We start from the raw sequence: 25,880 nt of genomic DNA, 5'->3' as shown, positions 1-25,880 counted from the left end.
CCTCCCATGGAAAGAGAAGGGTTTGCACTTTGCATCAGTAAACACTTTTAAAATAGTGATTATTCTTCTTGCTTCATGGAGCAGCAGTGGCTTTGTCACTTGCCTGAGCCAGACAGGACCAAAAGGCCACACAACCCTCCTCTCATGTGTCAGCTCCTGTCATAGGATGAAAAAAACTTCCAGCCTGTTAGTGGGAACAGGACTCTGATGCTCAGAATCCCTTGAATCTGAACACAGAGCTTGTTTGAGAGGTAGAGAGGAGGTTGTTGGAATGAGATCCACTGTGCAGAACAGTGTGGAGTCAGCCCAGCCTTCCCTGTCACTGCATTTTCATCAGCACAAGTTTCCTGTGGGGTTCAAATGCTCCAGGAGGAGATCCCTGGCAGGCACAGGTACCCCCAGAGCTACAGCATTCCCAAACTCCTGCAGCTCCAGCCCTCCTGGCACCCTTGGCTGGCAGAACAAACCCTGCCAAAATCAGTTCTCAGCTTCTCCTCCTTCCAGCTCAACTCCAGCACTCAGAACTCGAGCCCAGAGAGTATTTATAGACAGGTTTATTCATACACAGTATCATCACATGTATTCAACACAACCAGCAAACCAGTTAACCCAAGTTGGCTCATTCTGCTTTATTGTTCATTCTTCCATCTTGTGCTAAATTAATATGCAGCTGGTAAGTTGTATCATGTCAGAGGCAGCTATGGCAGGATGAGTGGGAATATGTGAACTAAGGAGATAACAGATTGCTTTAAACTTTATTATAATTGAAGCTTTTTTTCATTCATAGGTCAATTCTTGCAAGATGGTCTTCTGCAGGCTTAGGCCAAACCTGAAAGGTAAGGAGTTCTCTCAGTAGGTTTTGGATCCCTGAGTGGTGGTTTCCATTCCCATAAAGGGGGTTTGTTGGGGTGTTTCCCATCCCCTCATCCCTTTGCTGGGACATGCTGAGCTGCAGACACCAGCAGAGCACCCTGGGGTGCAGCACCTCCATCCTCCCAGGTCAGGGTGGTTTGATACTGTCCTTCCCACAGGCTCCCAGAGCTCTGCTGATTCTCCCAATGTGCTGCTGCCACTTTTCCACTCAGCTTCAACTCATCCACCAGCAAAGAACTTCAGGAATTCACCCTCTCTCCACCCCATCACCTCCAGCTACAGAACCAAAGCAGCAACCCCAGCAGAACAGCAGCTGCCTTACCTGCTTTCAGTGCCACCACTCCCCATTCTTTACCAGATGGATCAAAACCCCAGGACATCATTCCCACAACAATTTTATTCATCAGCCCATTTAGTAGTCACCTGTTAGCACTGTCTACTTACCATTGGCAAACCTGCACTGCTTCAGCACCTCACTGAAGCCCTCACACAGCTTGAGGTCAGTCTGGTTCTGTGCACACTCCAGGAATTGTTTGATCTCATACTGGCAAGGACCAGCCTGCTGCTGCTGGGCAGGCTGAGCTGCCTGGGGCTCCTGAAACAGCACACACAGCCCTGTAAGGGCCCTTCCAGCAGCTCCAGCTCAAAGCCAAACCACCCCTGTGCAGCTTGGTGAGGTTTCTTCCCTGTGTTTTACTTAAAATCTTCCTTCTTAAATGGAAAAAAAAATAACGGGCTGAAATACAAAATAATTTTCCAGCAGTGTTATGACACACTCAGGAAAGTTTTTAAAACATTCAGAGCAGTTTTTAAATTTACAAACACTTGGGTGACTTTGGATATGCTCAGGTAACTCTGGATGGCATCTGGATAAAGCTGTTGCCATCATCAGGCCTGAACGTGGGAGTCCTGCCTGAAGAAGGGGAATATTGTAGTAGAAAACAACCCTAACACTGTGTCACAAGCACCCATCAGTCCTGCATCCCTCTGAGCTACTTTAAAGATACTCGTGGTGAGTGTTATGGTTACCTTGGAGATTCAGTCTTTAACTACAGACCACAGTTATAGTCTATAGTATATAGAAACTGTACCTATATAGCCCACTTGGGTGGTGTTTTCATCTCCAGCAACCACCTCAGCCCACGAACAACTGCTCTGTCAAGGCATCAGTCGGTGTCCAGCTGTGCCTTCCCTCACCTGGTAAGTGATATCGGGCCGAGCAGCTTCGGGGCTGCTCCCTCCACTGAACCCTCCGGTGATGGCGTGGCCGATGGTGTGTCCCAAAGCCGAGCCCACGGCGACCCCTCCGGCTGTCGCGGCCATCTGGGCCATCAGCCCCGGCTGCTTCGGCGCCGGAGCCGCCACGGCAGAAGGCGGAGCGGCGGCGGGGACCGCGGCCCGGGGAGCCGGCGCTGGGGACGCGGCTCTCATCGGCGGGGCCCGGCTGCGGGGAGAGAGAAAACCTCCCATTATCATCGGGGCAGGGCCAGGCGGTCACAGCCCCTCCTCGGGCACTGAATGTCCCCAGGGGGATGCGACACACACGGCCCGGCGGGTCCAAGGATCGCGCTGCGGTTACACAGCCTCGTTGCACCACCAGGGCAGGGACTCCGCGTTCCGCTGAGCGACTTATGCAAGACAGGGACATGTTTACGGGCTTCTTTCTGCCTCATCGTCCCGCCATCCACAACGGGCTGCGCTTGCACGGAAAAACGAGATACGACCCAAAAGGGGCTGATAACAAGGCCTTAATGTTCAGGCACAGATCGAGCAGACCCAATTCCATCCCCGCAAGCACCAAATCCCGCCACCCCCGCGCCACCCCAGCTCCAGGAGCCAGCCGGGCCTCCACCCACCCCCGCCGTGGCGCAATGGCGGCCCCGCCACCGCGGCCTGCAGGGAGGAGGCCCGGCGGCCCTCACCTGGCGGGGGGCGGCACGCGGGACGTGCGGCTACGGCTGCCCCGGGGCATGGCGATGGCGGGGAGGGAAGCGAAGCGGCGGCAGAGGCCGAAACCGGAGCGGAAGCACCGGGAGAGGCTCCGAGAGCGAGCGCGGCCTGTCCCACACGCGCCCTCCGCTCTGAAGGTCACCGCGCGCGCGCCACTTCCGGTGTGGGCGGGGCTTGCGCCGTGGCCACGCCCCCTCCGCCCCCTGAGGGGACGCGCGGGAAGCGGAGCCGGGAACGGAGACAGGAACGGGAATAAACCTGGGGATAAACCATGAACGGGGATAAACCCGCTCCTGTGGGACCTTCAGGGTAAAATAAACCATAAACGGAGAGAAACCTGCGGCTGTGGGGCCTCAGGGTGAAATAACCCATGAACGGGGGTAAACACGATCCTGTGGGGGCTCAGGGCAAAATAAACCATGAACGGGGATAAACCCGCTCCTGTGGGACCTTCAGGGTAAAATAAACCATAAACGGAGAGAAACCTGCGGCTGTGGGACCTCAGGGTGAAATAATCCATGAACGGGGATAAACCCGCTCCTGTGGGACCTTCAGGGTAAAATAAACCATAAACGGAGAGAAACCTGCGGCTGTGGGGCCTCAGGGTGAAATAATCCATGAACGGGGGTAAACACGATCCTGTGGGACCTCAGGGCAAAATAAACCATAAACGGGGATAAACCTGTGGGTGTGGGGCCCTCGGGGTAAAATAAACCATGACTGGAAATAAACGGTGCGAAATAAACGCCTAAAATGCGTGGAACGTGTTCCAGTCCTCAGGGAATCGTTCTCTGTGGAGAAGAAACCCCCAAAAGCCCTTCAGAATTCAGCACTTCAGTCCAATTGCAAGTGTGAGATTTTAGCCCAGAGAAGACATTCAGAAATGAAATATATATATGATATATACAAGGTTTATGTGTATGTATAAATATGTACGTGTATGTGTGTTTTAGATATATAAATATAAAAGATATGCATATATATAAAAGAGATAGACATACACATACATAGAAGACATAAATATCTCTTTTATATATATATGTGAGATAAATATCTCAAGGTGGGTGTCAGGAGGTGGTGCCAGACCCTTTTCAGTGGTGCCCAGGGACAGGACAAGAAAAAAGGCCATGAACTAAAACACAACAAGTTCCACCTCACCATAAGGAAGAATTTCTTTCCATGGAGGAGGCAGAGCCTGGAACAGCTGCCCAGGGAGGGTGTGGAGTTTCCCCCTCTGGAGACATTCCCAACCCACCTGGAATTCCTGTGTCACCTGCTCCAGGTGACCCTGCCTGGGTGATCCCCAGAGGTCCCTTCCAACCCTGATTCTGTGATTTTCACCCCCAAAATCCCCCCCAAAAAGGGTCAAAGGCACCTCCTGCCCCCTCAGCCCCTCACACAAGGTCAGCTGCACAGGCTGAGCCTCCCTGCTTGGAGGGGAATGCATTTTTAATTCATTTATTAATTCTTGTATTAATTATTTTCATACACAGCAGCAGTAATGCATCGTGACAGTGCCACAGCCACCAGTCGTGGTAATTGGTGACAAAAAATTGCTTGTTCACAGTTTCTTCAGTGGCAAAGGACCAGCCATTTGAACATCCTGTGTGTGAGGGGATGTCACTGCTGTCTGTGAGGGAAGCATTAATAGTGTGGGTTTGTGGAGCACCAGAAGCACAGGTAAGAAAAGCAGTTTAATTAATGTCAAAATTTGTAGGAAATAAATATAAATGACAAAATGTTCTCTTGTATCTCCCATCTCTGCTCCTCTCCCATTGTCCCTCTCTCCTTGTTCCCACCATGGCATAGGGAGTGGGAGATTCCTAATTCCCTTTACACTTCTAGAGTTCAAACAACTCATTTCTTAATGAGGGCTTTTCTCAACTCCTTTTAATTAATAGCTTTCCACTCCCCTTTTTTGCTGGCAGGGGGATTCTTGGTGCTTGGAATCATTTTGTAACAGGTCCCTCTTTGTCCTGGTTTTGTTCTGAGGAACAATGAGGGCAGGATGGGATGAATGTTGCCTTTGTGCTTTGTCCTCCTGCCCTCCTTGGGAAAACTCCAGAGCTTCCTTTAGTCCTGCCTCACTCCCCCATCTCCCAGTGCCCACAGCAAGGAACTGGGGAAGGGCAGGAGAAGGAGCAGCCCCAGACAGAGCAGAGAGGGTGGTTAAGGTGGTGTTTGCAGAGAGCAAAGATTGATTGTTTCCATCTGGGAAAACCAGAGGCATTGGCTGGTCCTGCAGCCACTGCCAGGAATTGATGGTGCTCCTGACAGGACCCAGAGCAGATCCAGCCCTGAATGTGGGGCTGTGTCTGTGTGATGGGGAGAGGGACTCACAGATCTGCTTGTGCTTAACAGGGATGGGGAGAGGGACTCACAGATCTGCTTGTGCTTAACAGGGATGGTGAGAGGGACTCACAGATCTGCTGCTTGTGCTTAACAGGGATGGTGAGAGGGACTCACAGATCTGCTTGTGCTTAACAGGAGGATGGTGAGAGGGACTCACAGATCTGCTGCTTGTGCTTGACACAGGGATGGGGAGAGGGACTCACAGATCTGCTTGTGCTTGACACAGGGATGGGGAGAGGGACTCACAGATCTGCTTGTGCTTGACAGGGATGGGGAGAGGGACTCAGATCTGCTTGTGCTTAACAGGGATGGTGAGAGGGACTCAGATCTGCTTGCGCTTGACAGGATGGTGAGAGGGACTCACAGATCTGCTTGTGCTTGACAGGGATGGGGAGAGGGACTCACAGATCTGCTTGTGCTTGACAGGGATGGGGAGAGGGACTCACAGATCTGCTTGTGCTTGACAGGGATGGGGAGAGGGACTCACAGATCTGCTTGTGCTTGACAGGGATGGGGAGAGGGACTCACAGATCTGCTGCTTGTGCTTTACAGGGATGGGGAGAGGGACTCACAGATCTGCTTGTGCTTAACAGGGATGGGGAGAGGGACTCACAGATCTGCTTGTGCTTAACAGGGATGGTGAGAGGGACTCACAGATCTGCTTGTGCTTGACAGGGATGGGGAGAGGGACTCACAGATCTGCTGCTTGTGCTTAACAGGGATGGGGAGAGGGACTCACAGATCTGCTTGTGCTTAACAGGGATGGGGAGAGGGACTCACAGATCTGCTTGTGCTTGACAGGGATGGGGAGAGGGACTCACAGATCTGCTGCTTGTGCTTAACAGGGATGGTGAGAGGGACTCACAGATCTGCTTGTGCTTAACAGGGATGGTGAGAGGGACTCACAGATCTGCTTGTGCTTAACAGGGATGGTGAGAGGGACTCACAGATCTGCTTGTGCTTAACAGGGATGGTGAGAGGGACTCACAGATCTGCTTGTGCTTAACATGGGGATGGTGAGAGGGACTCACAGATCTGCTGCTTGTGCTTGACAGGGATGGGGAGAGGGACTCACAGATCTGCTGCTTGTGCTTGACAGGGATGGGGAGAGGGACTCACAGATCTGCTGCTTGTGCTTAACAGGGATGGGGAGAGGGACTCACAGATCTGCTGCTTGTGCTTGACAGGGATGGTGAGAGGGACTCACAGATCTGCTTGTGCTTAACAGGGATGGGGAGAGGGACTCAGATCTGCTTGTGCTTAACAGGGATGGGGAGAGGGACTCACAGATCTGCTGCTTGTGCTTAACAGGGATGGTGAGAGGGACTCACAGATCTGCTTGTGCTTAACAGGGATGGGGAGAGGGACTCACAGATCTGCTTGTGCTTAACACAGGGATGGAATCTGATCCCACCTCTGGGAAACAGGCCATGATATCCCATTGCTCAAGTGCACGGCGTGTTCTTCCAAGGCTGAGCCAGGCCTGGGGCAATCCACAGTGGCTGCTCCAGAGGCAGGAGCAGCTCCAGGCCATGGTGGGTGCTGGGGAGAACAAACTCAAATAAGAAACAATCAAATCCGATAGAACAAAATCCTTCCTTTTATTCACCCCCACCACAGACATGCTCAACAAGACTTTTGTGTTTCCAGGTTTATATCCTGAAACTCCTTCCCCAAAGTCAGGCAGGATATTTGGAGTGACTCTGAACAGCTCCAATGGGCTGCTCTCATCTCTGCAGCTCTGTATTTCCCTTTAACTAAACCATGTTACAGCTTCAGGCCTCTCATCTAGGCAGGTTTTCTGATTTATTTTTACAGCTCAGCCTCTAATCTGGACAAGGATTTTGGTTTATTTCTCAGAGTTCATCCTGCAGCTCCAGGGTTAAATTCCTCCTTGTCCAAAGCTCTGTGAGGGTTGAGAGAACTTCTACACCAACTGTGCTTGGACAAACTTGGGTACAAGATACAATCACAAATTAATATAAAACACGAAGTTAGTGCAGGTCTGATTAAAAATTAATAAAGGTCATAAGGAGAAGGGATAAAATCCATTGTCTTGAGGGGTCCCGTGTCAAAACTTTTAATGTGCCTTTTAAAGAGCTTGTCCAAACTACAGATCCCAGCAAATCTTACTTTGGGAATGTTGGCAGGCGCTCGGGGAGATCCCTCTCACCCCGCACGGGCGCTGTTTGGCTCATTCTGTCCCAAATCCTGGAAAACTCCCGGAGCTTCACTGCCTGAGACCCACGTCGCCTTCGCTATGAAGTGACACATCATCCCTGAGGGCCGTGCCAGTCGCGTCGGCTTCCGCAGCCTTTCTGGGACCTGCCGCCTTTCCCCTGGCGGCCCCGATCGGAGGGAATATGTGGGAAAAGCTCCTTTTCCTGCCGAATTCCAGGTGGGAATGAATGGGGGGGGCAAAGGGCCCTGCGGTGCCCCCGCGGCCGGCAGGGGGCGCCACCCCCGCCCCGCCCCGGCCTGACGTGACGTCGTCGCGAGGCGCCACGTCCGGCGCGAGCGGCGGGGAGGGGGGGGGCGTGGCCGGAGAGGCGGGCCAATGAGGGCGGCGCGCGCGCGGGCGGCGGCCAATGGGGATGGGGCGCGCGCGGGCGGCGGGCCAATGAGGAGCGGGGGGCGCGTGCGCGGGCGGGCCGGGCGCGCGTCGCGGCGTGAGGCGGAGGGGGACGGGGCAAAGATGGCGGCGCCCGTCCTGCTGCGGGTGTCGGTGCCGCGCTGGGAGCGGGTGGCGCGGTCCGCCGTGTGCGCCGCCGGCATCCTGCTGTCCCTGTACGCCTGCCACCTGGAGCGCGAGAAGGGCCGCGACAGCCACTACCAGGCCCTGTGCGACCTCGGCGAGCGGGTGCGCTGCTCCGCCGCCATCACCTCCAGGTGAGGCGGGGGTGGGACCCGCCGCCCTCGCCCCCTTCTCGCCGGTGGGGCGGCGGCGGCGGCGCTGCCTGCGGTGCTCCCGGGGGGTCTGCGGGTGCGGGGCGGTTCTCTGAGGGGCCTGTGGTGGGGGCCTGGGGCAGGCGGGCCGGGAGGAGGCTCAGCGGCCCCCCAGCGCCGCAGGGCCGGGGCCGGGGCTGGAGCCGCGGCCGGAGCCGCTTTTTTCGGGCTCACCGCGGGCCGGAGGGTGAGGCACCCGCAATTCCTGTGTTGTAATCAGTGGCAATTAGGTGGAGCGGCGGGCGTTCTCGTTAGAGCGAAGTGCTGTGGCTGTTGCCGGGGGGTTGAGGCCAAGGCAAACATGTGGAATTGCAGGTGGTTCGCTTTGGGCCACTGTCATTGTCATTGCGGGGTCTGTGGCACTGTCGCTGTGCTGTCACCGGGTTTGTGCCACAGAAAAAGTGCTTCATTCCAGAGAGACTCTGCAGCAAAAGCCCCGTCCAAAGTCTGATTTATTTTGCAGGACTCCAGTGGGTTTAGCAGCTGTTTTCTAAACGTCAGTGGCTCTTACTCCTGTCAGGAGAATCGGGGTATAAACTTTGATGTGCTGTTCACTTGCCTTGTCATGGAATAGGTGGTTGAACTGCAAAAATGAAAAGGCTCACCCTGCTGTGTAGTTAAAAGTGATTTCAGTAAAAACGTGGCACAGGAAATAGTTCCAGGTGGGCTCAAACTTAAAGGTCTTTTCCAGCTTTAAGGATTTTATAGTTCTGGGTGTAATTTGGCCAAGCAACTCTCTTAAATCAAGTTGTCAGATAAGCTGAAGAAATAAGACTTGGCCATCAGTCTCAGAATTGGTCAGAGCACAGAATGTTTGTCTCTGTGTGTGCATAAATATAGAGGCATAAAAAGACATCCACTATAACAGGAGGTGGGAAAGAGGAGTTTGGTTCCTGAGCAGATCTGTGTGAAATGTTTTCTCCTTTTCTTTAATGAGCATTTTGTTATTGCCACGTTAATGCCTTTGGCTGAGTTTATTTTTCCCCCTCTCAGTGTGACCTGTGGAAAAGCTGTCACAGTTTTATAAATGTATTTCCTGCATCATGACAAAAAGCCAATTGTGGTGAATATGCCCATGCTCTGTCAGGGTGGAAACTGTGAAATTATTGAGGTAAAACATGCAGGGAGTTCATTCTCTTAAATCCTCTGAGGTGACAGCAGTGGGATTGTCCCAGAGGGGACTCTTGTCACTGAGTGAGGCTTTAACTCTCCTTTTCTCTCTGTCCCCAAATAGTCTTTAGTTTGTAAAGCTGCTTGTTCATGTCTCTGTTTGAGAATGTCCTGAAGTGGGAAGGTTTGACCCAACCAGGGAAAAAAACTTCAATAAACTTGCCAGATAACATCAAATTTATAAATTAAAATGATGCACAGGCTGCTGAGATTAAACCCTACAGTCAGGATTTAATGCTTGGGCTGCTCATCAGTAGTTTAACTTTCACCACCAGGAGCAAAAGGGAATAACAGGGATTTAATAATCAAAGTCTCCTCCATGGGAGGCTGTTCTTGTATTGAACTGGTTCTCCAACAGCTTTGGGTTGTTGCTGCAAATGCTGCTACTGAGTCAGGGCTTTTGCTGTCACAGTTTTGGTGTGTGTTTACTAAATGCTTGGGAGAAGGAAAACACCTACAGATATAATTGGACTTACTTCTAATTATGGAATCATGCCTGGTAATTACAGTGTTGATTAGTAATGCAGCAGCTGACAGGGTGGGTGTGCCATGGCAAGGCCTAGAAAGGCTTTGCTGTGGGAATTCTTCCTAAAAATGTGAAGAGTTAGGGATGAAACCAACTCCAGATCTCAGGAGAAGGGTTGGAAATGTCAGGAGGGCTCGTGGTGCTTGAGGCAGGTGGGAAAAGGAGGTTGTGGAAAAGGAACTTGCAAGGTCTGTTCAGTCAAACCATATTTGGAGAGGAAGGTGCTTTGCCCACTGCAGGACACAGAGAGAGGAGGAGGAGGAGCTGCTCAAAGTGCTGCTTTGAGGGCCAGTGATTAAACTTTGATTAACTTTGGAAGAAATTAACTTCTTTTCCATGTTGCCACAGCTCCCCATCCATCAGCCACTCTCCCTTTCTCCAACTGAATATTCCTCATTCCCACAAGTTTCTCTGAAATTTGATTTCCAGGAGGAAGTTTGAACTACAATTGAGGTTTTCCTGGGACAGGAGAGTTTTGTGTTCCAGCTTTTTCACATGTCATGCAGATTTAACCTTCATGTGTTTCTTTCCTCATTAAGTTGTTACCCTGGCAATCAGAAATTCTGTGATTAGTTGATTAGCAGAGTTAACTCTACAGAGTTAAATGGTGATAAACTTGTGTTTTGTGGCCTTTACTGGCTTGTAGAGTGTTCACTCAGTTGTGTGACTTCTATTTAAGCTGAATTTGCTGCTGGAACTCAGAATGTCACAGCCTTCACTTTTTGAGTGTTGACTGAACTTTACAAAGCACTTAAAAGTGGTGGGATTAATTTTAAATGTAAGGAATAATTAGAAGAAATTCATTTATTCCTCCCTGAGCTGAGTTTCTGGTATTTGGGGGTGAGTTTTTTCACTAATAAGCTGTTGGTATTTCCAAGTCTGGCTTTTTAAGCCCAATCTGGTATTGGCACAACCACAAGAACAGAAATGTAAGAATTGCCAGAGGGAGGAGCACAGAAAATCTCCTATCACAGCCTGACTCATCCAGGAGATTATGTTGGAGAGATAAACTTGCCAGGATCCCTCACCCCAAACAGGAATGGTCAGCATATTTCAGGCTTTTATCATGGGGAAAGTTCCTCAAGTAGTTTAAAAATAAAAACTGCTCAGGGCTGTATAATAAAAGAAGGTGTTGGAGAAATAACAAACATTTTCATTGGCAATTGCTGGAGGTGTTTTAAATGAATTGCTGTCGTGTATCTGAGAATAAGTGGTGATGCCAAAGGGGTTTTTGTTCTGATTTTCACATTTTGTAGGTTTTAGGAACACAGTAGTTGTGGATTTTTAGAGGGTTAATATTTCTAACAGTTTAAGTTTAATGCCTTTCTATCACTACCCCTGTCCCAGAACAGGGAACTCAAATTCCTTTAGTTAATTAATCTTGTTTAGACTCCTTTCCAAGGTAGAGCTGAAGGATATCAGAAGGCCCACAGAATGAAACATAAACACAGGTCAGAGTGACCCAAAAGCCAGAAGTGGATGAACTCCAAGAGACCTTTGTGTGCCCGAGGAAGAGGAGCTGATGAAGACAGAGGGTCTTGACGACCCCAGACCCAATTCCAGGGGTTGGACCAAGGGTGGGACTGGGGCTGGACTGAGAAATGTGTAAAGCAATGATTGGAGGGATCTTATTATAAAAGCCATGGAAACAAGAACTGGGACACATGGATGTCATCCTGTATTCCTGTGGGCCATGGGCCTGTGATATTAAAGGACCTTTGCTTTTATCTGACCCTGCACTAACGTGCCTGAAGTCCTGGTTTTGGGGGGAAGGGTCATTCATGGCATCAATGGCAAGAATTACTTTAGAATGAAACTGGCCAATGGCAGTTCCTGAAAAATCCTTTTGGTCCATTCCCTCTGTGGAACCAACAGACACGTTGGGGAATATGGGGAGTGTTACAGCTTGAAATAAAGTGTGACCTTTAAGCAGCAATGCAGAGACCCAGAGCCTTTTGCTCTGGCCTTTTCCATGCCCTGGGAGATTCTGGGGCCTTGTAATATGTTTCTGTCTTGATGAGGAAGGTTCCTGCAGAGCAGGGTTAGTGCAGGGCTCAGTTTTTGAAGGAAGTTTTGTGGCCTGGAGGGCATTAGAGCTGTGACAGCTGCAACACAGACCTGGGGCAGCAGGAGAGGGACCAAAGGGCACCTGTCATGGATATCTTTAGCAATATTTGCAGTGAGGAAGTGAAGAGCTTTGGCAACAGCCAGTATTGATCCAGGTTAACATCTTTACCTGATTACTGAGGAAGTTCTGGAGTCAAAATGGGATTCCAGGAATCTGTGTTTGTCTGGGTGCAGTTGATAGATGGTGTATTTTTAGGAATTCCCTGCTCTGAACTTGCTGCTGGTCTTGGATTGTGGTCTTGTGTTTGAGCCACTCTGAAATGCCTGTTCTGAAAAAGCCTAGAACAGTTTGGGTTGGAAGGAACCTTAGAGATCAGGTATTTCATAGAATCATGGAATGGATTGGGTTGGAAAAGACCTCTGAGATCCTTAAGTCCAACCCTTGATCCAACCCCACTGTGATCACCAGCCCAGGGCACTGAGTGCCCTGGGCTGATGATCACAGTGGGGTTGGATCAAGATGTGGTGGATTCTCACTCAGTGCCACATCCAGAGAATCACAGAATGGATTGGGTTGGAAAAGACCTCCAAGATCATGAAGTCCAACCCTTGGTCCAACTCCAGTCCCTTTACCAGATCATGGCACTCAGTGCCACGGCCAAGCTCAGCTGAAAAACCTCCAGGGATGGGGAATCCACCCCCTCTCTGGGCAGCCCATTCCAATCCCTGAGCACTCTCTCTGCAAAGAATTCTTTTCTGCTCTCCAACTTCAATTTCCCCTGGCAGAGCTTGAGCCCATCGTGCCCCCTTGTCCTATTGCTGAGTGCCTGGGAGAAGAGACCAACCCCCAGCTGGCCAGAACTTCCCTTCAGGCAGTTCCAGACAGTGCTGAGGTCACCTCTGAGCCTCCTCTTCTCCAGGCTAAACACCCCCAGCTCCCTCAGCCTCTTTGATTCTGTGTAGGAAAAGAGAGAAATTTGAATTAACTGAGGGCAGAATGTGCAGCAACTGGTGGTCATTCAGTAGGAATCATGTTTGTGGTTCTCAGGCTACAGGAATAATGTAGATGAAAATGTTTCCTCCTGAGCTCAGCTCCAGTCTGTCCTCTGTCCTGTGATTTGCCAGGGGTGGTGGTTCATTCTGAGCATTGCCAAGGGTTGGGCAGCAGGTGGAATGGGCTCTGCAGCTGCAATTGTTGGGTTTGCTGTCTGAGGGTTCAGCAGCTCCTCTTTGTTCACTGGAGCAGAAAATTCAGTGCTAAAGGAGAGGAGACTCCCAGCAGTTCCTTTGCTGAGGGAGCCCTGCCCTGTGAGCCAGTGCCTTCTCCCTGGCTGGGCCAGCAGCACATGGCCAAACAACACTCAAACTGGTGCATAATGGGCCTGACTGGGAGCAGAGGCTGCAGAGTGAGAGCTGGGAGAGTCCAGAGATTATTCCAAGTCCTGGGAAAGGAAGGTGTCTCAGGAATGCTTGTGGAAACCAGCTTGAGTACTTTCAAAGTTGCTCCTAAAGCTGCAGAAACTGATAATTCCAGTGACCTTTTCCCCATCATCTTTCTAGTAGGGAATTAATTAATTCTAGTAGGGAATTAATCAGGCATTGGAATGGGCTGCCCAGAGAGGGGGTGGATTCCCCATCCCTGGAGGTTTTTCAGCTGAGCTTGGCCGTGGCACTGAGTGCCATGATCTGGTAAAGTGACTGGAGTTGGACCATGGATTGGACTTGATGATCTTGGAGGACTTTTCCAACCCAAACCATTGTGTGATTCAATGGATGTGGCAATGAGGGAGAATCCACCACATCTTGATCCAACCCCACTGTGAGAATCCACCACATCTTGATCCAACCCCACTGTGAGAATCCACCACATCTTGATCCAACCCCACTGTGAGAATCCACCACATCTTGATCCAACCCTACTGTGATCACCAGCCCAGGGCACTCTGTGCCCTGGGCTGGTGATCACAGTGGGGTTGGATCAAGGGTTGGACTTGATGATCTCAGAGGGCTTTTCCAACCCAATCAATTCTATGAATTAATGATTTAATACTTCAGACTGAGGGACATCTTTTGTAACGTGCCTGAGCTATGGGAGTATTTTATTTTATTTTATTTTATTTTATTTTATTTTATTTTATTTTATTTTATTTTATTTTATTTTATTTTATTTTATTTTATTTTATTTTATTTTATTTTATTTTATTTTCCAACCTTACAGTGCTTACACCAGCACATGTAGTTTTGCTTTTCATAAATCATTTCTAGCTTGACTGAAGTGGTGCTGGAGGATACATAGAACAGAATGTCATTTGTTTATTCTAAATATTGCTAATAATTTAAACATGAAATTGAGTCTACCCAAATTTTTGAGCAGTCCTGGCAAGTTTCCAAATGGGAATTTTTCATCTCCTTTATTGTGGCTTTTAATTGAAGGCTTTTACTTAATTTATTAAAACCATTAAGAGTGGCCTAAACAACTTGAGACCATGAATTAGGTTTAATCCAAAATCCTCCAGTGAAGTTGGAAAAAGCTGCAACCAAAGTTTCTTAACATTGCTGAGTATTAACATGGTGCAGATCCTTTGAGCTTTCTATGAGTGTGTGAGCACAGCCCAGCTCTGCTCCCCTCTGAGAACTTCCACTCTGCACCATAACTCATCCCACAGGTCTAGTGATGCCTGAAGGAAATGTGCAAATCACTTGGCAAGTGTGGCCTTTTTTAGGAAAATTGTATTTGTTGTTTCTTCAGGGTAATTGGTGCTTGCTGTTGATAACAAATAATGCTTATGGGGTGATAAATTACCCCAAATGAAGGGTTTTAACTAACCTGCTACTACTCACAAACACAACTTGAATTTTTTACTTAGTTTTCTTAAAAGTGTCTTTTTTTTTTATTTTCCCTTTTCATTGCAGCAAACCCAACAACTGAGAGAGAGAAATGTGTGTGGGGAGATTTGCTGCTGCCCAAATGCAGAATGTCCTCAGATTTTTGGTCATATCATATCAATCATAATCATATCAATCATAATCATATCACTCATATCATATCAATCATAATCACATCAATCATATCACATCAATCATATCACATCAATCATATCACATCAATCATATCACATCATACATATCACATCATACATATCACATCATACATATCACATCATACATATCATTCATATCATATATCTATCATATCATATGTATGATATGATAGATATGATATGTATGATATGATATGATAGATATGATATGTATGATATATCTATCATATCATATCATATCTATCATATCATACATATCATATCATACATATCTATCATGTCATATCATACATGTCATATCATACATGTAATATCTATCATATCATACATGTCATATCCGTCATATCATACATGTCATATCTATCATATCATACATGTCATATCTGTCATATCATACATGTCATATAATACATGTCATAGCAGTCATATCATACATGTCATATCATACATGTCATATCTGTCATATCATACATGTCATATCATACATGTCATATTTATCATATCATACATGTCATATCATACATGTCATAGCAATCATATCATATCCCAGTCCCCTGAAGGGTTTGAGCCTTTCCAATTAGTGCTGGAGGAGACTGGAGTGTGAGCTGGGCATGCCATGCTTTGCTCAGGGCATCACTGCTGGTTGGTGTCAGGGCCATGACCCGAAGCCAGCTGGCCCTGGCCCCATCTGACGTGGTTTCCTTTGTGGTAAAATGAATATACAGTGGGGAGTTCCCTTCTTGGCCTGAGAACTGAGGGTTGGCAGGGGAGACTGAGGTGATTCTGCTCATCCCCAGGGGCTGGTGTGGAGGGCAAAGGTGTGGAGGGCAAAGGGGTGTGCTCAGAAAGCAGCTGGGACACCCAGAAGGGTTTCAGGGTGGGCTGCTCGGTGTGTTGGTGCAGGTGAAACCCCAGTTCAGAACCTTCTTGAGCTGCTTCTTAACTTAATGATGATTGAGGCCAAGGAAAGCATCTTCTCTTCATCAAAACCATTAAAACATCTCCTGCAGGTCCCTGTCAGGACTGGAGTTCTTGGCTAGAAAAACCCTGTAGCATTTCCTACAGGGAGTGGATGGCACAATAATGTAACTGCTGGCTAAATAAATACCTCTTGTTTTGTTTGTTTGACTTGCTGTGGTTGGCAGGCTTAGAATTCTGCTGCTTTTTGAGCCAATACTGATAACTTCCAGCTTTTAACTTGTTAAACATGAAAGTTATTTACTTGTCCTCTAAGATGGATGAGATTTCAGTGCACTAAATGAGGTTCTCATGGTTCTTTCTGCCAGTGGCGTTTTCTCTGCTAAATGATGGCAAAATGGTTAAAGTGTATCCCATAATACCCTTTCTGGAATGTTCATAACTGTGCAAAAGAGGTAAGGATTTCACAGTGTGAGGTTTTTTGGAGGTGTGGCACTTGTGGCTCACAGTGACCTCAGTTCCAGGGGACACAAACACGGCTTTAAACTTGTCAAAGTGCAGCAGAGCTGAGCTTTAAATGCCCCAGACCAAAGGGGACACTGCTTAGAGAGGGTGTAATAACTGTCACCTTATTGCACATTGGGCTGAAAATTACTGCAGTGTCCAGTTTTAGATGTTGGGAAACTACATCAACAATTTATCTTGGGTTTTTTGAATCACTCTTTAATTTTTTCCAGAGTTGTCTGTGCAGGTGTGGAGTGAAGCAGGTTGTGCTCTTGAACAGAGAGGGAAATGGAGCTGCTTGAAACACACACCAAGGTGTCTAAATGGTTTCTTTTAAAGCTTCCTTGTAGTTAGTTCAGATTGCTTTTCATTTTTAATAGCAGTGAAACTGGGGTGTGGTGAAAGTGGGCTTGGCCCTGGGGTTTGTCACAGGCTCTGAGTCACTCCTGGGGACTGCAGCTCTCACCACTCAGAGGTGGGAGCCCCAGATCAGGACCAGGGAAATGTTGGTCACGTTGGGCTGTGCTTTTATCTTGCTGTGCAAGCAGCTCTGTAATCAGTGCAAGTTCAGTTTACTTGGTATTGTGTATCCAAAAATTGATACCAGTTAATAACAGTTGTTCTGAATTATCTTCCTTGTAAGACAGGCAGGTTCTCTGAAGAACTTCTGCTTTATTTCTTGGAGCTTATCCTGTTATTGGGACTTCCTTCTTGCTATTTGTTTGCCATATTTTTTGCCATTTTTTTTTACTTCTAAATTATCATAACTCAGGTGTGTTTTGCCTGATTTGGGTGGGAAAAGGAGGATTATCCTACTCAGTTTTTATCCTTCTAAACTATCATAACTCCAGGTTTGTTTTGCCTGATTTGGGTGGGCAAAGGAGGATTATCCTACTCAGTTTTTATCCTTCTAAACTATCATAACTCAGGTTTGTTTTACCTGATTTGGGTGGGAGAAGGAAGTTTATCCTACTCAGTTTTTATCCTTCTAAACTATCATAACTCAGGTGTGTTTTGCCTGATTTGGTGGGAGAAGGAAGTTTATCCTACTCAGTTTTTATCCTTCTAAACTATCATAACTCCAGGTTTGTTTTGCCTGATTTTGGTGGGAAAAGGAGGATTATCCTACTCAGTTTTTATCCTTCTAAATTATCATAACTCCAGGTTTGTTTTGCCTGATTTGGGTGGGAGAAGGAAGTTTATCCTACTCAGTTTTTATCCTTCCTCCATTGCTTGCTAAAGTTCTTGGTTCATTGTGGATTTTAGTGGGTTTTAGGACCTCCTCAATAAAACCAGGAGGTGATTCAGGAGAGAAATTAAATTCAAATAAAAATATACAAAGTCTAAATACTTTTGAGTTTGATGCAGAAAACTTGCTCACACTTCAGACTTTGTAAGACTGGGAAAAGGGTTTTGTGTTCAAGCACAGGCTGCTTGGCTGCCTTCAAGTGTGAGATGTGAGATTAGAGACTGAAATTTAATTCTTCATGTCCTCAAAGCTGCTACAAGGCCAACAAGATACTTAATGAACTATTTTGCATGTGGCAGAAGCTCTCACCGTGCTCTGACCTTGCAGCTGGGAACAGATCACTCTGGAAGGGCTGGAACTCCCCATCCTTCCACCAGCAACATTTTATTCTCTTGCAGAACAGCTGCAGGTTCTGTAGAATATAAAATTTCTGATGTTTTAATCTTGAGTTTGCCTTTGAACAGGATGGGATTTGCTGAGTGCCAGAGGTGGGAGCTCACAGGGCAGGGAGGGATCAGCATCACAGGCTCCACAGCTGGGGTTGTGCTGAGCAGGTCTTGGTGAGCAAAGCCTGAATGTGTTCAAGCCCAGCTTCATGTCCCCCTGCAGAAAAGTCTCACCTGGAGATTTGAACAGTAAATTGCACCTGTGGGTGGTAAGCTGAGCTATCTGTAAATGGAGTGATACAGAACAATAACAGTAGGCTGGTAAATGGAAAATGATACCTTTAATGTATTTGCCTGGCTCTTCAGTACTGCCTTTGGTAGCTGGACAGCACCAGGCAATTGTTACATGGGCTGTGACATCTTACAAAGTAAGGCTAAAAAATAAACAGTTCTCACATAAAATCCAGATAACATTCAGCCCCATGGGAGGGAAATCTTGTCACAGCAGAGATTCTTTGGAGTTTGCAATATTTCTTTATAATGTTTGCTAATCTATTGTTCCATTCTGTTTGCTCTTTTTTGAAATCCCTCTCTGGGAAGTGTGTGAGTGCTGCACTCAGATCTTTGGGCTCCATCCCTGGTGCTGCTTTGCCCACCCACAGCCTGGGCAGTGGGGCTGTTTCCCTTCATGTGCAATCAGCTGTGCCCCCACATTTCCCACAGCCCCAGCCTTGTCCTGGATGAGTGCAGGGAGCCAGGCCCTGCTCCTCACACAGTTCCATGTCTGTGTGACCCTTGACAGCTCTGGGATGCTCAGCCACCATCCCATGGCAAAGCAGTCTTGGTTAAAGCTTTATATTGGCACAGAATTATAGAATTGATTGGGTTGGAAATGACCTCTGAGATCATCAAGTCCAACCCTTGATCCAACCCCACTGTGATCACCAGCCCAGGGCACTCAGTGCCCTGGGCTGGTGATCACAGTGGGGTTGGATCAAGATGTGGTGGATTCTCACTCAGTGCCACATCCATTGAATCACAGAATGGATTGGGTTGAAAGAGACCTCCGAGATCATCAAGTCCAACCCTTGATCCAACCCTACTGTGATCACCAGCCCAGGGCACGGAGTGCCCTGGGCTGGTGATCACAGTGGGGTTGGATCAAGACGTGGTGGATTCTCCCTCACTGAATCACAGAATCATAGAATGGATTGGGTTGGAAAAGATCTCAGAGATCATCCAGTCCAACCCTTGGTCCAACTCCAGTCCCTTTACCAGATCATGGCACTCAGTGCCACGGCCAAGCTCAGCTGAAAAACCTCCAGGGATGGGGAATCCACCCCCTCTCTGGGCAGCCCATTCCAATGCCTGAGCTCTCTCTCTGCAAAGAATTTTTTTCTGCTCTCCAACTTCAGTTTCCCCTGGCAGAGCTTGAGCCCATCGTGCCCCCTTGTCCTATTGCTGAGTGGTGGTTGGTGAAGTTGCAGCTTTTTGAACTTGCAGCTTCTGGTGTGTCCAAGAACTTTATAATCAGGTGTGGGATAAAGTTGTACCTCATGCTCCCCCTGTTGCTTGGTTTTCCAGGATAACCCTGAACTTCCAGTGGTTATGTCACAATATATGGATCTCTTTCTTTTCCCAATATATGGATCTCTTTCTTTTCCCAATATATGTATGTCTTTCTTTTCATTTTCAAGAAATGAACTGGAAATGCTGCTGTCAAGCAATAGGTGCCCAAATGGGAGTTAATTGGTTTCACTGTTTTACAGATGGGGTCGAGGATTTGGCCTGTTGGGTTCCATCTTTGGAAAGGACAGTGCAATAAATCAGTCAAACAGTGTTTTTGGACTCGTGTTTTATATACTACAAATGCTACTTGGTAAGTATTAATTAATTCAGAGCCTAAAGTGCATGGCAGGTCTGTGGTGCTGAAGGAGAAGTGTAATATACATTGCACAGTCTGCAAGAAAGCAGATAAATGCTTGTGATTTTTATATCTTTTTTTTTTTTAGCACCAGTCTAATGATCCATCTGTCCAAAGGGCTTCAAAACCTGACTGATAACAGGAGGAATTGCATTTCCCTCTGCTATGCTATTAATAATACAAGTGGCAAGAAAGTTTCTGTGCTGGTATTTTCACTTTGGTATATTTAGCATGATAGAAAAGAGAGGAAATAAAAATGGAATTTACAAGTTTTACAGGAGAAACAGGCAAAAAAGTGCATGAAATGTGCTGTGTGGCTGTGTCTGTAAAGCTGTTCATCTCGACAGACATAACTTGACCAAACTAACTTTGGTAACTCAGGAATACAGAGGATGGTTAATACAAACATACTGCTTATCACAGAACTGAGATGCTCCCCTCCAAGTGGTGGTTTCTCAGTTGTCTTGAACTCGTGGTATTTTAAGCAGGTTTTTGTGCAACACACACTTGCTGAGTGTGAATTAGAGCTCAGGTCTGTGCTGGGCGTGGGTGGGAGCGGCCCCAGTAACTCCCTCTCTCTCGTTGCAGGTATGACAGCAAGTGCAGTAGCAGCTCTAATCCTCATGACATCCTCCATAGTGTCTGTAGTAGGGTCACTGTACCTGGCATACATTCTGTACTTCGTGCTGAAGGAATTTTGCATTGTCTGCATCATCACATACTTGCTGAACTTCATTCTCTTTATCATCAACTACAAACGATTAGTTTATTTGAACGAGGCCTGGAAACGGCAGCTCCAACCCAAACAGGAGTGACCCCTCTTGGAACTCTTGACTGACAGTCTGAAGACCCAACTTCCATTAAGTTTATTTTGCAGTAATTTTTTATTCTCCATATCAGACACTTTCCCTGAGAATCATAACTGAATTTTTAATTATAAATTTGAAGGGGCCCCCGATAATTTTTCTGTGCTTATCTGCAGTTTAAATGTGGTTATGAAAGAAAGCTCTAATACAATCAAAGACAAGCTTTAACTTTACTTTGAAGGAGTTTTAGCCACAGCAAAACCTAGACTGTCTCTTCCCCCTCCACTTGTGAAGTGGGTAACACTTGCTATAAAATATCCTGTATATAAATTCAGGTATAACAAGATGTGATCATGACATTAAATATTCTAGACTAGCATCACCATATTTAATGTTGCCATGTTTACAGTATGTGTATTACTTTTTTTTTCCTTTTTTTTTTTTAGCTGATGGACTTAGATTTGACTAGGACTGATACTGTAAATAAAATTAGAAGTATTGGTTTCATCCCTGGAGAACTCACTGTACAATGGGTTTGGTTGGGAGCTGTCAGAGGGTTCAGCTCCCAGTCGACTGGCACGATGGAAGAAGTGACCTCTAAAGAGAACGTGGAGTTGCTGCACTCACTGCTTGTGCTCTCCCAAGAGTGATGATTGGGGTTGGTTCCATTTTTCCTTCTTTCTTTTTGTCTCCAGCACCGAAAACGGAATTAAAGCCGAAACCTGAAGTGTGTTCATTAAACCACAACCTCCTTAATTTCTGTCCAGAATGAAAACAGCTTCGTGTGGTCAATGAAAAGCTGCCCCCAGGATATTCTGTGCAGGTTGGGGGTTGGTGCATCCAAGTGTTCTTTGAAGGGACTCAGTTTCCACGCAGAGCTGTTTGATTTCTCAGCTGTGCTCAGCCAGCCAGTGTTACCCATGTCTGATGTTCTGTGAATGCTGCAGTGCAGAACTGCAGTTGCAGTGGAAACCACTGACCAAGCCATGCACTGAAAAAGCAGTTACTTAATTGATCTTCGTCAGGATCCTCTTGGTCTGGGCTATATTGGGAAGTGAACTTTAGGCCTGACACACACACAAGATCCCTTGGAAGGGCAGCCTGTTTAATGGGATAAGTAAATGTGCTCCTGAAGATGAAATGTGATATAGTGCTATCATTGCTCTTTCTAATAACTAATTGGGGAAAAAAAAAATTAAACTGCGGATTTAAACAAAGGAACAAAATTGTACATGTTGTTTCTGCACTCAGTACTCTAAGGCTGAATGTTAAAAGTGCCTTCTGTCTCAAAATCTTAAACCAAATACTTTGTGTTGAACTTGGCAGGCAGAAGTGTCCTTGCTTTAAAAATGAACAAACAAACAAACAAACTTCTCAGCAAACTTGCTGGGGATAGAAGAGTATTAAGAGATATAGTTTAGTTTTTAGACTGAGAAGTGGTAGCAGTATTGTTGTTTCAGTTCAATTAAAAAGGTTGATGGTGATTTGGAAAAGTAAAATATTTGTGTTTCAGACTCTGTGACACCAAAATGTGTAGGTTCAGTTCCTGTCTGTAATTGGTGCTGTGCTGCTTTTTGCCCTTGTCAGCTTCTAAATAGGAAGAATTCCAACTGCATACCACTTACTTAAAGAATTAATTTAACTACTTTTTGAATTCTTTTCTCAAACATGAATGTCAGAGAGACACTTCCATTGTATGGATAAGTGGATTATAAACACTAAGTTGCTGAGGATAAACTTGACTGTGAAACATGAAGTGTTTCCATAGAGCAAATAGAATTTTTAGATTGAATTCACAAAATAGTATTTAAATTACTACTGATGTCATTTTCTGGTTTGTATCAAGGGTGTAGGTGGAAACTGCTTTTATGTATAGAGTTCTGTGGTATGAGTAACATCTGTTGCATGTAACACTAAATTACTCGTCCCTCTTGTCTGACAGTTTTAGACAACAATTCATTAAATGCGTTTTGTATTGACCAGAGTATAGTTAAAGCTTGTCTTGATGTTTAGTTCTGTCTCTCTAATGCCTTGAACTTTGATATGAGGGGAATGAATGATGTTAAAGTGGTCCCTCAAGGCTTTGGTTTGTTCTCTTACAAGCCTTGAGGCTGTGTCACTGTTTAATAAGCTGTACAGATTTATTTTGATGCATTCCTGTGATCCACACTGAGGCATCTTCTTTCATCCAAGGAGGAGGTGAACTGGTGCTGCCTGCAGTGCTCATATCTCAGAACAAGCAGCCATGGAGACAAGTATAACCAATGAGTACTTGGTCCAATTTCTGGGGAAAAAAAAAAGTCAAAAAAAAGCCCCATCAGCTGAAAGTATTGGTGTTGACTTAACTTCACTGTGTCTTGTGCTTGTTTGTGTGGGCATAGTCTGTTAATTCAGTTTGTTCAGTAAAAATGTTTAGGGCCAGAGTTTCAGCAGTGGTGTCTGCAGTGCTTGTTTGTGTGCACATGGGGATCAAATGGAGCTGGAGTTTGGTCTCTGGGAGAGTTTGCAGCTACACTTTGTGCACAAACTTGCAAATCTGATCCTTAATTGTGAACTCTTTTGTCTTGTGTGCTTTTCTTGCAGTTACTTTTTACTGGAAGTGATTTGCTAGAAATGGCCCCGACTCTTCTACTTCTCTCTTGTGCTTCAGAAATGCAGTTGGCCTGAATAAAGGGCAAAATAATCTTAGCAGTAGAAATTTGGAGCTTTTTGCTTCCAGTTCTTTGACTGTTCTTGTTGCTCCCAATGATAGAAACAGCATCTTTCTTCCAGTAAAATGGCTCAGGTTATGATGTGGTGGAAATCAGAGGAGTGTGTTGTCCAAATGCCCCCCTGCCAAAGCAAATGTGGTGGGAAATGTGTGGTTGATGCTGATTGTACCCTTCAAACCCCAAAGGCAAATTCTGAAATATCTCAAGGGTAAGCACAGGTAAATGACACCTGGGCTGGCAAGGGACAGGGGGATGTTACACAAATCTTAGTTGTGGTTTCAACACCCATGAGAAGGGAGGGAAATAATTGACAATATCCAAACAGTGGTTCTGAACTTGGGTTCTTCCTCCCTCTCTTTGGGTCTCAGAGTCACAGAATATTCTGGGTTGGAAGTTCTGCGGCAAGGGCCGGATTGGAAAGGCAAAAGAACCTCATCCCAAAACCTGCTTAGGAATTAAACATTCCTGAAATCCTCTTACTGTAAGGTACTTGCAACTCTTAAGGCCAACAAAGCATTCTTGTCTCGTTGAGGAAATGAGTGTTCTTGGAGGTTTCTCACTGTAAAGTGTTCACGGTGCTGAGGCCGATGAAACATTCCCGACCACCTCTGATACCTGAAGTGGCAACAGATCTCTGGTGAGGAGGTTTCTGCATCCTGTGGTGTTTGTCTGCTGCTGTACAGAGTCTCTCAGTTGGTCCAGAAGGTTGGTGAGGTGCTTCAGGCAGCACTTGATGCTCCTAATTTATACAGGCTGAAGTCAGAGGTTGAATGGCTTTGGTTCTGCCAATGTTGTTTAAACTGGTCCAGAAAAGTTGAAGTATTCTGTTACCATAAAACTGTATTAAGCATGGCCTAAATATTAGGTGTTTGTTCTGTACAGTGTGTTCCATCAACTATTTATTACTAGTGCTTTAAACTCCACATTAAACACCCACTTAAATGGAGTCACTGGGCAGATGTTCCTTTTATCCATACAGGCTGAGAGATTCTCTAGTGGAGGTTTAGGATACAATTTTGCTAACAGGTAAAACAATGTAAATATGTATGAATTCTATTTGTTGCACATAACTTTTTTGGTATAAAAAAAAATAAATGTAGAAATTACCTGTGGATGTCTTGCTGCAATCATTCTTATGCTGCATTCATGCAGTCCAGACATAAGAGCTTGAATGAACCCAATCAGAGGCCTTTTTGGACTCAGTCTGAGCCTTAGAAACTGTTTTTAATGTCAGTACTGTAATTCTGTTTCTAGAAATGTACTAAGTTGTGGTTTTTTTCAAAGACATTGTGTGTGTTAGCAGTAGTTTGAAGCACTTGATTCCCCACAGATCCCAGTTTACAGAATTCCTGCAGCTCCATCACGTTGTGTGTGTAAAGGCTGAGCAGCCTTGACTTGAGGCTTTAATTGTTTACAGTTCTTTAAGCAACATGCAAAAAAAATATCCCCCAACACTCAGTGTGTGACTTTGTATCACTTCCAGCTTTATTGGTTCTGTGGGTCTGCTGGAACCCACTGCCACAAGATCACAAATTCTCTGGGAAATGCTGTGTGTGTGCTCCTGGATTTGGGGGCTGAGGGAGCTGCTGGAAGGGCTGGGTGGGGCAGCTCAGGCTTGTGATTGCACCGAGCTGTTCCCAACAAGCAGGGACTGAGCTCAAACATGTGCTTGTCATACATGTGGGTATCAAACTCTGCATCTGCTGTGCTGGACTGAAAGAAGTTAAAACTTTCTCTTCTGCAGCTGCAAGCCCTGTGTTACCACAGGGATCTGAGCCCTGTCTGTAATGAGTGAACAATGTCAGGTCCTTCTCTGTATTTTGGTGTGTTATGTCTGTTGAAATGGAGAAGAATTTTTTTCTTTAAATGATGTCTAGAGATGGAGAAGTTGAAATGACTGAATTTCAAACACTGGTAGTGGGCTTAAATATGGTAATTGCTTTTACCATGGTACATTTGAACAAGTGTCTTTTTATTGTGCATAGACATAGATTTTTATATTCTGGGGTTTTAGTTATATAGAAAATCTGGATGTAACATGGTGTGAGGAATGTCAATAGTATCTTCTTTTCCCTTAAAAACTTAAGAAAAACTGTTTTGGAGTCTGCAGCAAACATCTGTGTCCTCTTTCTGCTTGTGGCAGGGTGGAAGGTGCATCGAAAAGAAAGAGAATTTGGCCACCACACAACATAGGAGCAAATATTTTCTTTCTTTTTCACTTTCCTGAGCCACTAACACAAGAGCCAGTGACAGAAAACGGAGTCAGGGCAAGAGTTTCACACAGAATCTGTGAATTGTGAAACTACATAATTGTACCAACTTCCATCGCTCAGGAGGAGTTCTGCCCTTCTGCTGTGGGTGCCACTCTGCTGTGGGTGCCACTCTGCTGTGGGTGGCACTGCCCTTGGGTGCCATTCTGCTCTGGGTGGCACTGCCCTTGGGTGACATTCTGCTCTT

General features: G+C 46.4%; 2 protein-coding genes across 2 annotated transcripts; one reads left to right on the top strand and one right to left on the bottom strand.

Moving 5' to 3' along the window:
* Positions 1-538: 538 nt before the first annotated feature.
* On the bottom strand, positions 539-2,992 carry CHCHD2 (coiled-coil-helix-coiled-coil-helix domain containing 2). The gene is made up of 4 exons (XM_071574827.1): positions 2,796-2,992; positions 2,071-2,317; positions 1,318-1,468; positions 539-829 (listed from the first exon to the last, which is right to left on the bottom strand). Exons 1-4 carry the CDS (start codon positions 2,843-2,845, stop codon positions 819-821), a joined length of 459 nt encoding a protein of 152 aa, XP_071430928.1. The 5' UTR covers positions 2,846-2,992; the 3' UTR covers positions 539-818.
* Positions 2,993-7,835: 4,843 nt separating this feature from the next.
* On the top strand, positions 7,836-24,535 carry VKORC1L1 (vitamin K epoxide reductase complex subunit 1 like 1). Its single transcript, XM_071575181.1, has 3 exons — positions 7,836-8,064; positions 19,752-19,861; positions 20,495-24,535. Exons 1-3 carry the CDS (start codon positions 7,871-7,873, stop codon positions 20,719-20,721), a joined length of 531 nt encoding a protein of 176 aa, XP_071431282.1. The 5' UTR covers positions 7,836-7,870; the 3' UTR covers positions 20,722-24,535.
* The last annotated feature ends 1,345 nt before the right edge of the window (positions 24,536-25,880 follow it).

The sequence above is a fragment of the Pithys albifrons genome, chromosome 21 (genome assembly GCF_047495875.1).
Source record: "Pithys albifrons albifrons isolate INPA30051 chromosome 21, PitAlb_v1, whole genome shotgun sequence".
Taxonomy (NCBI): domain Eukaryota; kingdom Metazoa; phylum Chordata; class Aves; order Passeriformes; family Thamnophilidae; genus Pithys; species Pithys albifrons.
Note: the sequence above shows the minus strand (reverse complement) of the source record. Positions and strands in the feature narration are given on the sequence as shown.

Excerpts from the sequence above, each read along its gene's own strand:
- CHCHD2 (XM_071574827.1), bottom strand. The coding sequence starts at position 2,845 with ATGCCCCGGGGCAGCCGTAGCCGCACGTCCCGCGTGCCGCCCCCCGCC. Across the intron at positions 2,318-2,795 it reads CGCGTGCCGCCCCCCGCCAG|CCGGGCCCCGCCGATGAGAG; the intron begins GTGAGGGCCGCC and ends CTCTCCCCGCAG. Across the intron at positions 1,469-2,070 it reads GGCCCGATATCACTTACCAG|GAGCCCCAGGCAGCTCAGCC; the intron begins GTGAGGGAAGGC and ends GTGCTGTTTCAG.
- VKORC1L1 (XM_071575181.1), top strand. The coding sequence starts at position 7,871 with ATGGCGGCGCCCGTCCTGCTGCGGGTGTCGGTGCCGCGCTGGGAGCGG. Across the intron at positions 8,065-19,751 it reads TCCGCCGCCATCACCTCCAG|ATGGGGTCGAGGATTTGGCC; the intron begins GTGAGGCGGGGG and ends ACTGTTTTACAG. Across the intron at positions 19,862-20,494 it reads TATACTACAAATGCTACTTG|GTATGACAGCAAGTGCAGTA; the intron begins GTAAGTATTAAT and ends CTCTCGTTGCAG.